Source organism: Dromiciops gliroides, chromosome 2 (assembly GCF_019393635.1).
Source record: "Dromiciops gliroides isolate mDroGli1 chromosome 2, mDroGli1.pri, whole genome shotgun sequence".
NCBI classification, from domain to species: domain Eukaryota; kingdom Metazoa; phylum Chordata; class Mammalia; order Microbiotheria; family Microbiotheriidae; genus Dromiciops; species Dromiciops gliroides.
The window spans coordinates 88,152,442-88,165,991 of record NC_057862.1 but is presented as its reverse complement, the minus strand read 5'-3'; the positions used below and the strand labels follow the sequence as shown (position 1 = coordinate 88,165,991).

The window sequence follows — 13,550 nt, the reverse complement described above, 5'->3', positions numbered from 1 at the left end:
GGTGGCGCAGTGGATAAAGCACTGGCCCTGGATTCAAGAGTACCTGAGTTCAAATCTGGCCTCAGACATTTGACACTTACTAGTTGTGTGACCCTGGGCAAGTCACTTAACCCCCATTGCCCTGCAAAAAAAAAGTCTTTGTTGGATTGTGCCTTTGGAAGAAGTCACACATTAATATCCTAGCTCAAACTGGTTTCTATTGGACTAGGTTCACTCACTTAGCAAATTTCTGAGATAAAGATACTTGATAGACAAGTTTTAATTTGGAGGGCAGGAAGACAGGCAGTTGGGGGGAAGAAAGAAAGATAGGAGCATGGGGTTCAATTCAACAAACATTTATTGACACCACTGTGTGCAAAGTGAGAGGCAGTTTGATGTCTTAGAGAGCTGGCCTTAAAGTAAAAAAGACTAGAGTTTAAGTCTTTTCTATGATGATTGCTGGCAGTCTAACTCTGGGAAAGTCAGTTGACTTCTCACCCACATTGGCTTCGGTGTTTGAAGTTGCTCACCAAAAGTGCCCTATATAGATAAAATCGTTTTATTGCATATGAAATCAGGCACTGAGATTTACAATGAGGAAGGTTCATTGTTCCCATAACTGTATGTCCAATTGGAGAGAGAATTTACAAAAAAAAATGAGTTCATATTTGTAAGAAACTAAGATGAATTTCATTTGATCAAGAGAAGGAGTGAGAATTTTGCTTATTTTAGACAGTACTAGTCTATTTCATTCAGTCAGTTTCTGGGGTGCACAATCTCTAGTTTATCTCTCTCTTAGAGTCAGAAAAACCTGGGTACCAATTTAGCCTTCAACACTTAATAACTAGTTGACCCTGAAAAAATCACTTAGTTTGCCTTAGTTTCCTCATCTATAAAATCAGGCTAATAATAGCTCTTATATCCCAGGATTGTTGTGAGGATCAATTGTAAAATCCTTAGCACAGTGCCCAGCCATAGTAAAGCACTATATAAATGTTGTTGTTATCCATTACCACCACCACCACCACCACCATCATCATCATTATACCTCTGTGAGCATTGGTAAAATGAATATAATAATACCTCCAGCATGAGGCTCAAATGTTCAGTTAGTCATTTAGTCATGTCTGACCCTTCATTACCCCATTTGGGGTTTTCTTGGTAGAGATACTGCAGTAATTTATCATTTCCTTCTCCAGTTCATTTTACAGATGAGGAAACTAAGGCAAACTGGGTTAAGCGACTGGCCTAGAGTCTAAGTAAGTGTCTGAGGCCGGATTTGAATTCAGGTCCTCCTGACTTCAGGCCTGGGGCCCTCTCCACTGTGCAACCTAACTGGCCTGGCTCAAATGAGATAATGTATGCAAAGCTTCTTCTTTCTTTCTTTTCTTTCCTTATTTCTTTCTTTCTTTCTTTTTTGTGGGGCAATGAGGGTTAAGTGACTTGCTCAGGGTCACACAGCTAGTAAGTGTCAAGTGTCTGAAGTAAGATTTGAATTCAGGTCCTTCTGAATCCAGGGCCAGTGCTTTATCCACTGTGCCTCCTAGCTGCCCTCTGCAAAGTACTTTCTAAACCTTATAGTGCTATATAGTCATAAGCTGCTATTACTATTATTATGACATACAGGTATGAAAGACAGCAGCAGCATGAGGTGGTGGATGCTGAGCTGGCCTAGAATCCAGGAAGACCTGGGTTCAAGTCCTGTCTTTGACAAATACTGGCTATGATGCTCTAAGAAAATTGCTTACCTCATAATACTCCAGACAATTTTCTAAGACTATAAGTTATAGAGAAGGTGGTAATATACATTGGTAGATGGAGTTTCTTCATCTAGGAATTCCTTGTATAAATAAAATCAGAAGTCCAGTCTCTGACCCTACACACACACACACACACATACCCCACATATATAAATGTGTGTTATATAGTCACCTTCAAATTGACCCAAAACCTCATTTCTAATTAATTTTCTCTTCTAGAAAATGAGGGCTTTCGACTCTTTGTTCTTTAAGGTTCTTTCTAACTCTATTTAAATGTGTTGATGCTAGTTTGGCTTCTATATTACTCAAATGAACCAAAAAACAATTTGTGGGATATTGTTACTATAGCCAATGTACTTACCACAAGTTCATATGTGAGCTAATTCTAGGGATAACTTTCATTTATCTTATTCTAACCTAGAAGACTTATTGAGAATGTTCGTGCTTGGTCACTGGCTGGTGCTCATGCATATGTTGAGAATTTCTGGTGAGAAAACCTGGGGCGATCTGGGAAGATGGCAGAATAGGTCAGCAATTTCTGAGAAGACCTGGAGGGTCACCAGCCCTTCAAGAATGAACCACTTTTTCTCTCTTGTTTCTAGTCAGGCTAGTTTTGAGGCTCTTTCCCTTACTTTTCACAGTCAAACTGAAAATTGGCTTTGTTGCTGGTAGTGTATTTGTGCTACTGGAAATCCCTGGTTACTCCCAGCTTACTTCCATTTATTATGCTGGTATTCTGATTTCATGCAAAAAGTTTGAAGGATGTGGTCCAATCCTTGTAACCTCACAGACTTTATTTAGAAAGAGAATCCATTGTAAAGGCTGAATGCCTTCCATTGTGATATCCCCCCAGCCCACAAGAGTGCTCAGTTTTATTCTGTATAATGTCCTACCAACTTGAACACTGTGTCTGAATCACAGAAGCATGAAAGGACATTTTGTGGACTGTAATTAATGCACAGACCTAACCAGATTAGTTCTGAAAAATTTCCCCTCCCCCCGGCAAATTTACTCCTAGTGAGTGGTTTTTAATCTGGCTTTGACATAAATAGCTATTGAGACAAAACCAAGGAAATCACCAGCATCCAGCTCATGTGTAAGAAAACAGGGGCTCTTTTTCTTTCGGAGTTGCCCATTTACTGGCATGTTTGTGCCCAGATAATCTCTGATGGTGTTGCATAAGTTATCAAGGTTCTAGAACTGGGTAAGTTTATAGCCTTGTTCCTTCTTTATATCACTTCAGCCAACCTTGACCATAGCCATTTACCTACCTCAAGTGGATTTCTGGAAGAGGAATGGAAGTGTGTAATGACCTGGCTTAGTTAATTGCCTGTATATCTCATGGGCTGGGCTATATTTGGATATTTATTGGTTTAAACTAACCTATAATGGTGATACTCCATTTCTGTGTTTCATGAACTACTCAACTGTTCAATCATTAGTTTAATGAATAGGGCATGATTACATTTGTTGAGCTTGTTAAAATGAAAATTCATGGGCTGAGATCAGTGTGATTTAATCTGTAGAAAACAAATCTTAATAAATAGACAGTACCATAGATAGGAAGATGGATTTTCATGGAAACCTTGTTGATTGTTGTAGGTCCCATTGGTACACTTTAGTCCAGGGCCCTTAACCTTTTTTGTGTCTTGGCCCCCTTAAGCAGTCTGGCGAAGACTATGGACCACTTCTCAGAATATTGTTTTTAAATGCATACTGTTTTTTTAAATAGAATTACTAAAGAAATCTATTATAAATATTTTAAAACTTGACCCCTTGAAATTTATTTACAGAGCCCTTTGGAGGTCTGTGGACCCTCAGTTGAGAACCCCTGGTCTCCAGCAACTTTTCAAATGGCTTAGGGACTATTTGCCCCATGTGAAGATTAGTAGCTTCCCCTGGGATTATTCTTTTCTTGATGGTCATTTTGGAATATAAGGTATTAGGTACAATGATCCCAATTTGACTTCCCCCCCCCCCGCTTTTATTCTCTGTGACTCATTTTTCCCCCAAGTTTTATTGCTAGGTCAAAGAATGCTAAAATGTCAGAAGAAGAAGCACTCTTTCCTCTTCCCTTGATACTTTCCCCTCAAAAAAAAAGTGGGAAGCCATTATTGTGAAAAACTATGATAGTATTATAGAATGTTAGGAACTGGGGTCCAAGAAAGAAAATTACTTGTCCAAGGTCACATAGTATAGGTATAGAGCCCAGGTTCCTTGATTTCCACTACAGGACTTTTTCATTTTTACTATCCTATACTGTAATTATGGAAATGTGATACATAAAAAGAAACCATTATTTTGATTTGAGCATACTTTACACATTACCTTTTATGTCTTGGATATCACTATAGAGAAGTTTCATAAACATACAGATATGAGTATGCAATTTGTGTTGCCCAGAATTCTTCAATTTGGGCAGTGATGACATCAAAGCAAAGTTTCACTCTGATGATATTTATTTATTTAGTTGTTTTGTGTTTTTTTTTTTTGGTGGGGCAATGAGGGTTAAGTGACTTGCCCAGGGTCACACAGCTAGTAAGTGTCAAGTGTCTGAGACTGGCTTTGAACTCAGGTCCTTCTGAATCCAGGGCCGGTGCTTTATCCACTGCACCACCTAGCTGCCCATTATGATATTTAAAAGAGGTCAGTTGCCAGGGCAGCTAGGTGGCGCAGTGGATAGAGCACCGGCCCTGGAGTCAGGAGTACCTGAGTTCAAATCCGGCCTCAGACACTTAACACTTACTAGCTGTGTGACCCTGGGCAAGTCACTTGACCCCAATTGCCTCACTAAAAAAAAAAAAAAAAAAAAAAAAAAAAAAAAAAAAAAAAGAGGTCAGTTGCCGAATATATATCTGTCTTGGGGGACATGGAAGTTCATTAGCACAGACCACAGAGGCCTATGTGACTTGCTGGTAAAGACTGTAGTTGTTTTCACAGCTTTGAATTACTGTGTTTCTTACCCCACTCTCTAGGTCTGGAATTGTTCGCCCAGCTCAGGTGTAATAGCACTCCATTGCTCTGTTGTCATTGGTTAGTCCTTGTTAGTCCACCTGCTGATGTAGGTTGGTTAGGTGAATCCTATTGGGCCATCCTTCTGTTTTTTGAAACTGAGTGGCTCACTTATCTATCTACACTCTATGGCTCAACCTTGTATTCCTCGGTGCTGTGATTAAGTGGCTGTTAGTGCTTATTATATAAAAGACTCGCACCCATACCTGTACTTGGACTTACCATAGCCAAGAGACCTGAGCAACTTCTGAGTCTTTCCTGGTTGGTGGATACTCCAGCATTGCATTGTGTGGCAGAAATAGCCCTTTGTTCCTTGGTATGTCCTTTGGCCAATAGAAAAGCCAATTTGAGCCATTAGTCAGTGACTGGTCCCTGTTAACATGTTCCTTAGTTCAACTTCCAATACGTGTTGTAAAATCCACAGCACATAGATAACATGGCCAGGTTGCTATTCCATGTGTATTTGAGCCTGAGTTTCCTCAAATGTAGAAAGGAAGGGGTTGAGACTCAGCGACTTCTGAGGTCCTTTCCAGTTCTGCAATCTGATGATTTGGAAAGCACTGACAACTTTCCTGTTATTTTTCTCCTGGACAGCAACTCATAATGGACTCGGAGAGCCATATTACTACTGAATCTAATTGACTTACCCAGAACAGTTTGTCCCAATGGAAAATTGTAGAAAAGTGATAAAAAGCTTTCTAGGGTATTGTATATGCTAAACAACTTTTAAAATAACTACAAATCAATAATTGATAATCTATGTAGAGATTGTCTCCAGCAAAATTTTTAATTCCAGGATAATTTCTCCCTCTTTTAGCTCTGCTACTTACTAGTTTTATGACCTTGGTCAGTATTAGTAATAAGAATAATGATAGAATTATCTTACACTAGCTCACTAAGGACCCTTCTGACACTAACATGCTATTCTCTAGTCTCCATGATAAGTCTGACTGCATGGGAGGATCAACCTCAACACCCTGTACCTTGGTTGCTTTTCTTGGGTGGGGTGGTGAATTTTGTTTGCTGTGCTCTTCTGTCCTCAATGATAATGAACCAATGAAACGTTTCCATTGTTGGCAGCATCAATCATGGAGTCACCAGTGACTACACAGTGGAGGGTGCAACCAACCCCAGTTCATGTGCTGTGTCTTTGGAGGTGACTGGATCAAGAAATCTCCTACAGAAGGAGCAGAAGACAACAGCATCTGACTCCTCCCCCGACTCAGTTGAAGGAACACAGGAGAGCAGTATCTCTGTCTCCATGCCTTTGGCAGAACACATCCAGGATGTTACCCAAACAAATCAGGCCTTGGGAAGTGAAGATGGACTTCATGGTAACCTAGGGGAGCCCGTGCCAGGCACTCCAAAGGAAGACCAAGTGAGACTCACCCCAGTGGTAGATGGCAGTGTGGAGACCAGCCCGGTCACTACTAACATTCATGTCGATGACGGAAAGAATTCACCAAGAGAAGGGGGCAGGGACTCTTCTTCCGATCATGTTACCTTGTTACAAGGGGACCCAAGGACACAGTCAAGGACATTGGAGCCATTAAAACCCATGGCACAGCTGTCTGGGAAGGGCGATCCACATGGCAGCTTCACTCCCCATGGGAAAGAAACCGGAGATTGTGTTACCACTCAAGAGGCCCGGCAGAATCCAGGGCCTCTGCAAACAAATCACAAGGCTCCAGCTGTAACCCAGAGAGGTGAAGAGAAAACAGATGGGGTAGCTGGTCTGCTGTTGAAACCAGAGATCCTGTTACTGAATGACACTGCCTCAAGCACATCAAGTGGAGAGGAAGACAAAGTGCTTGTGAAACCTCAGAATTTGACTGATGACTCCCAAGTCTTCAATGCCCACTGCCAAGATTTGAAGGATGTAGGAGCTGCCCAAGAAACTAAGGCAAATGGGACTCCATTGGAATATGATCAGGAGCCAATAGCAACTAATCTTCCCCTACCAAATTTACCCCAGAATCCTGTCCTGGATCAAAAGACCAAAGGTCCTTTAAGGGAATCTGTCACCATAACTGATGTTCAAACCTCCCTTCAGAGTGGGACACAAGAAACTTTATCTGATCAACTAGACCCCAGTGGTGAAGGAGATGGGAGTAAGCCTAAACTTTTCCAAAGAGAGGAAGTATATCTGATTTCCACTACGGGTTCAGAGAGTATTCCAAATCCAGCTGCTACTATTGCTGACATGAGATCCAATTGTTTCCCCACAGACACTTCTGTTGTCTCAGCTACTGAGCCTCTTCCAGAGTATCCCGTAACAGATGTAGAAAGAGTACCAGGGAATTTAGATTTAGGTGGTGAGAGCAAACATTCTGAGATGAGCCCTTTATTGAAGGATGAAAAAGAGGCTCCCTTGAATGAAGTAAAAACCGAGAGAACACAAGAAGTGGTCCCCATTGTGTCTCACAGTGGGTTGGATAAAGTCGTGGGGGGAAAGCTGGAGTTGAATGATGAAAGCCAGGAACTTGTTGATGATGAAAATCAAAATGGAACTAAAGAAGAAAATCAAAGAAATAACTCTCAAGAAAAAGATGTTGCCACACGGGATACAGAATCCGAAAGACCTGTGTGTTCAAAGGAGACCTCACTTGATTCCAGAGGCAGATCCAGTCAGCTAGTGAGTGAAGCAAATCCCACAAATCTGGAACCCAACTTGCTTCACCATCCAGATTCAGCACAGTTGCCCAAGGACATAGGTCTCATGGAGCTGGAGCAGTCTGACAGTCAGGCAGAGAACTCAGCATCGTGTTCCTTGGCCTACAACATGACTGATGGAAACCGTGCTGTTGGTACATGTGATCTACTGCCTGTGCACTGTGGGAACAGTAATGTTCAACCTGTTGAGCAGGATACAGATTGTGGACAGGCTACTTCTATGGAAAATATTCCAGAGGTTACAGGACTAAAACTGGAGCTTCCAGATACTCTTCAAGGTCCCAAAGGAGGGGAAAGAATGGAATCTGTTCCTGTTGCAGAGCCTGAGAAATCTGGTATGAGTGTGCCTCCAGGAAGTGATGCCAATCCTGAAATCCAGGACACTGAAATTAAAGAACAATATAACCACTCAACTAAGATGCCTTGTAGCAGAGATGCTGAGGACCTGCTGGTACCTACGGTTCGACCTTCAAGTGCTCCTGCAAATGATAAAGTTGGACAGGAATTCAGTCCTGATGTGAAAAACCATGCCGATAATGAGACTGTGACTATAATGGGTGGAATAGAGCCTCAGGGGCCAGTGCAGAGTCAGCAGGGAAATGCATCGTCTGCAGGTAACAACAGGACAGGGATCACTCAGCCAGAAAATCCTGAACCATCAGCAGGGACTCATTTCCAACAGTCTCATTTGTGTTCAGAATTTTCTGTCTCAACAAACTTCAATGATAACACCTCTCCCTTTGAGTGTAGGAAAGAGATTCCTCCAGGTGATCTTGAAGGGATGAAGAACAGGACTGAAGACCTCTCAAAAACCTCACCACCCTCAGAACTCGAGCAAAACTTGAGCTGTCCTCCTCCCGGTAGTAGACAGGAGCCAAGTCCGATATCAGAAATCCAAAATATGCAGCATGAAAAAAGTCTGAATGGTATCCAAAGTTCAGGTACACGTGATTCTGAGGAAAAACTTTTGGCTAGTCCTTCAACTGAGGAGTTGGATTCATCAGCGCTAACAAGAGAAAAGTTGCCTCTAGTGATGGACCAAGAGAAACAGTGCATTGATGACAAGTCCTTCAGTATTTCTTCTCCTGTTGTGGTCAATTTAAAAGACTCTTCTCTTCAAGATAACTCAAATGTCAAAACAGAAGAAAGTTGTTGCACTGGGCAGATGCCTGACAAGCCCCAGCAGGAGAAGGAGGATCCTTTGATCTCAGCCAGTGAGCATGAAGAAACACGCCAAGAAAATGGGGTTTCTAAGGCAGCTGACAGGCATGCACAGCTCAGCAGCTTAGGTAATGGAGAAAACACAAAGGAAAATGAGGTAGGGGCTCTGCCTTGTCATCTTGGTACACAACCATCCATTAATGCTGCTGCTGACATCCAGCCTGCTCCATCAACTGGCAGACTCAACATTATACCTCCTGATGCCCCAGAGAAGGTGCTTGATGAAACTTCAAATAGAAGTCAGCTTCTGTTGGACACACACGAGAAAACTGAGCTTCCAGCCCCATCAGACCAGGAGACTCAAAGGCATCTGTCACTCAGTAGCAAAATCAGCTCCCAGGAGGACTATGTCAAACCAAATTTTGAAAGTATATCTGCTGAGAGAGGAAAGAATGTTGACCAAGGAATCCTGGCTACATGTCTGGCATCACACGAGCTCAGAGAAACTGTTCCAAACAAGGATTTCCTTCAGACCGAATGCAGTCCTAAGGTGGATGCTGAGCCAGCTCCCAAAAGCAGTGAGAATGAAACCACCTTTGTCTCAGGTAGTCCCTGCCAAAGTGGGCAGAAATCTGGCAGCTACAGGAATGACTCATGGCTCAAAAGTGAAATGGGTGGAATTGTCGGCAATGTCTTGAGTGCTTCAGCATGTCAGACAGTCTCTGACAGGGAGCATCCAGAGTTACTGACTATTGGGATATCCAGGCAGACATTAGAGAAAACTCCTGAGAATCTTAACCTCAATATAGACAGTACTGTTGGAAGAAAATCAGAAGAAATCAAGACAAAAACTGGTTCCACCGAAGAGCCAAGTGTTTCTGGTAAGAATTGCTATATTGAAGGCGAGTCTGTGTTCACCGGTGAGGACTCTTCAAATTCGCATACGGATTACCTCTCACCCACGTTGAAGCCTGCCCAGGCAAGGGAGGAAATATCTGCATTTAAATCCAAAGAGATCCAAAACGAGAGAAACCTCGAGTCCCAGCCAAGGAGTTCTGGGGAAAGTATTCAGAAAATGGCAGATATCCCAACAGAGGAGGCAGAGGAAAGTAAGGAGAAGGCAGGAGATGCCTCCAAGGTGCACAGGGACACATCCGACCGTGAGAACTGGGGTTTGGGACAACCTGACATGATGGCTGGATTTCCTGATTTCAAGGCACATATCAGCAAAATATTTGAGAATTCTGTCCTGGGTGCTTTGACCACTGACCGTCCACAGTCCACAATGCAAGAAAATGCTGGGGTTAAATGGAGTGCAATGGGAAAGGACTCTTTGGTCCAGCCAAGTACAGAGAAGCATTCACTTCATGGTCAAGGAGGAGACTACATCATGATTTCCACTAATCGTACTGGGCAAGGGATAGACACAAAAGGTAAGGAGCAGGATTTGACTTTAGAGACTGGCTCCTGCCAAACAAACCCAAACAAGTTAACTTGTGAAGAAGGCACAGTCACAGAAAAGTCGCCAGGCTTAACTGCTCCCACCATGAAACAGAAACTGTTAGATACCAATTTGGAAAAGAATGGAATTGCATCTGGTGTCTCTCAAAAAGAAAACAACACCGAAAACTCTGAAACAGCTGGTGAGAAATATACAGGGATTACATTCGAGCATCAAAAGCTTCAGGGAGGAGGAAAGCAGGGATTGGTTTCAAGTCTCCCTTTAGACGTTGCTGTACAGAAGATACCTTTGGAAAATGCCAACCTCTCTAAGGGTGAGGAATATTATGTCATCTCCCAGGTCCATGCAGAGATGCCTTTACCTCAAGAAGGCCTGCCTCCTCCAGGAAGCCAGCAGAAAGAAATACCCCCCAGCAAAAAGGTGCCCAAAGATGATGAGATCTATGCTTCGACTAGCACTGAAGAAATGGACAACATCCTAGGACTTGGGCATACCCAGGAAATTTCCTCTTCATCTGGGAGCATTCCAGTCCCTCCAGCTGTAAGCAATAAGCATATCAGTGCTAGCGTGCCAAAGAATGAAAAGAGTCTCCAAGGTGGTGACAGTGCTCATGATGACTTAAGGACTTTGGAGAGCCCAAGAACAGAAAATGATCTGGATTTACCAAACCCCAGTGGGCTTTTGACACACTCTATGGTTGATTGCTTCAAAAAGGAGTTAGGTTTGCAGAGCTTCCAGTTAGATGTCTTACAAGATCCTGGCCCAGTGATAGAAAAAGCCCCTAAAGCAAGTGAAAATTCTTTTACTAAAACAGAATCAGAAGCTCCTACCTCTGAGGATCAACCCTTAAAAGGCAGTCCTGAAACAGGTCCTGAGAGAGTGTTATTTAGTCCAACTTGTGACTCAGCTCTGCAAGTGGAGCACCCCAGTCAAGGCCCAGAGTCCCAGTGTGGCTCTTTGAAGGCACTTCTGGGGATGGAGGAGAAGGACGCTTTCCCATGTTTGGAGAACCAGGCTGGGGACCAACAGACTGAGCAACATTCTGAGCCTGAATTCACACCACCTGAAAACGATGACAAGATACCTGTTTGCTCACCTCCTGGGCCAGATAAAGGACAAGTCCAGATGCCCCAAGACGTTTCAGAAGTGGGACTCACAGAAAGGTACTTAAAACAAATTAATTCTTGCAGGGATCATTGTACCCTTTACAAGATTTATTAGAGATTTACCTCCTGACTAGAAAAATCAATGTAACATATGGGTGGGCTTTCAGGGAATTCTATCCCCTTTATCCAACTGCCTAAATTCTCATCTGCTAACCTCTCTGAATTGTAGCTATTTAGACTTAGAGCCTAAACAACTGAGGAGGGAAATATTTGGAGAATCGTGACAATTATTAATTTATCATGTGTTTTCTTCAGTTCTGTCAGTTTAATTTAAAACTTTTAAAGTATGAACTGTTTACTTTATGCCCTATGAATTGTAGTGTCATAGGTTAGCTGTCATTCCAAGTGGATGTTTTTGTTTCTGATTGGGTTCAGATACATCTGTTTTCTAATCTGGATTTGTTTAGAAAGGACATATTTGGTGGGTGAAGGGAGGTTGATAGGCTTCAAAATTCCCTCAGAGTTGTTGAGTGAATGAGTTTAATTTTTTCCTGTGCATTTTAGTTCAAATGTTGCACGAAGTTCTCATTGGAAAATATGCGTTCATTCAAAGAAACATAAAGATGAAAACCAGCTAACAAATTGTCCTTGTTGCTTTCTTCCATCATTTCAGAAAGAGCCCTGAGCCTGGTGAGTCTCTTCTCCCTCTGGTACCTGAGAAGGATGCTCTAAATGTTACAGCTGCTTCAGCTCAGTCCAACAAGGATGACAGAGTAGAAAGGTACAGTGACAGACTCCAGTTATTTGGAGAATCATCATGCTGTGTATGAATGTAAACGTTCTAGGTGTCCTAGAAAGGAATGCAGGCCTCCTGACTTTTTTGAGGGGGCAGGAATCCAGGTAATAAGGGTTAAGTGATAGGGGTCACACAGCTAGTAAGCATCAAGTGTCTGAGGCCACATTTGAACTCAGGTCCTCCTGAATCCAGGGCTGGTGCTTTATCCACTGGGCCACCTAGCCGCCCTGTTTTTTTTTTTTAAAAAGAAGAAAATAGCCACTCAGCATGCTTATACTAGTAACACAGTAATAGAACAAAAAACTTCCTTTATTAATTTCCTGGGATGTTTAAAAGGGGATTTCTTTTACTTTTAAGTCCATTTTAGTTTTGAGATAAATTTGCTGAACATTGGTCCAGTTTCTCATTCCACACCCATGAGTCCACTTACTCATACAACTCTTGGTCTCCCAAGATTCTCTCTATGCTTCAGTTTTCTCGTTCTTAAAATGAGGAGGCTGGCCTTGATAAGAAAATTCATGCAAGTCCTTCCAGGTTTCTCCAAACTCCTCCTGCTCATCATTTCTTACAGCACAATAGAATTCCATTACATTCATATACCACAACTTGCTCAGCCATTCCCCAATTGATGGACATCCCCTCAATTTCCAGTTCCTTGCCACCACAAAAAGAGCAGCTATAAATATTTTTGTACATGTGGGTCCTTTTCCTTTTTTTATGATCTCTTTGAGGTTTTTCCTTTTTGCTCTGATTCTTCTCTTATAACATGACTAATATAGACATATATTTAATGTTATTATGTATATATAACCTATAACAAATTACCTGCTGTCTAGGGAAGGGGGGGAGAGAGGGAGAAAAATTTGAAATTGGAAATCATATATAAACAAGTGTTGAAAACTATCTCTATGTGTAACTGGAAAATAATAAAATACTTTTATTTTTAAAAAATAAAATGGGGATAATAAAAAAAAGAAAATTCATAATCTTTTCTCCAAGTCTGAGTCATACGGATCTGTATAGACCTGGGAATGAGGAAAAAGACTTTGACCTTGGACAAGTCAGTCAATCTCTCTATGCCTCAGTTTTCTTCATTTTTAAAATTAAGGGGTTGGACTTGACAGCTCCTAAGGTCCCTTCCAGCTCCTGATCTATGGAATCCCAGAAGTTACCATCCCCCACCTCACTCCACCCCTACTATGTTTCTCTTGCCTGCTGCATGAAGAGGCCTCCAACCCCAGTAGACCTTTTCTAAGTGAATCATCACCTAGTATTGTTGAAAAGATGCTGTTTTAAAGTAGTTTCCTTTGGGATTTTCTGGGCTGGGAACAGAAGGATGCAAAGTTAAGACACATTTGTGAATAGACTGTGAAATTCTTTTAGGGCCTTAACTCTCTTTGTGGTTCTCTGGGTGAATATACATGTGGCGGATATCAGGCTTTAAATTAGTACCTTTGGCCGCAGAATGCATTGTAGCAAACAGCTCCTGGCATTTTATAAATGATTTGATTAATATTTTGCACATGTTTTAAGAATGTATGATCACCTGTTTTTCATGTCTGAATACTTCTGCCTTCAGAGCCAGCTGCCTTCAGCGGCCT

At 42.0% G+C, this 13,550-nt stretch overlaps 1 protein-coding gene across 6 annotated transcripts in view; it reads left to right on the top strand.

Moving 5' to 3' along the window:
* Positions 1 to 13,550, top strand: part of TACC2 (transforming acidic coiled-coil containing protein 2) — a 306,574-nt gene that overhangs the window by 80,063 nt on the left and 212,961 nt on the right. For all 6 annotated transcript variants that reach the window (XM_043983128.1, XM_043983126.1, XM_043983127.1 and 3 more), the window contains exons 5-6: positions 5,832 to 11,210; positions 11,827 to 11,934. In XM_043983128.1, coding sequence (XP_043839063.1) covers positions 5,832 to 11,210; positions 11,827 to 11,934 — 5,487 coding nt within the window. The remainder of the gene's footprint in view (positions 1 to 5,831; positions 11,211 to 11,826; positions 11,935 to 13,550) is intronic.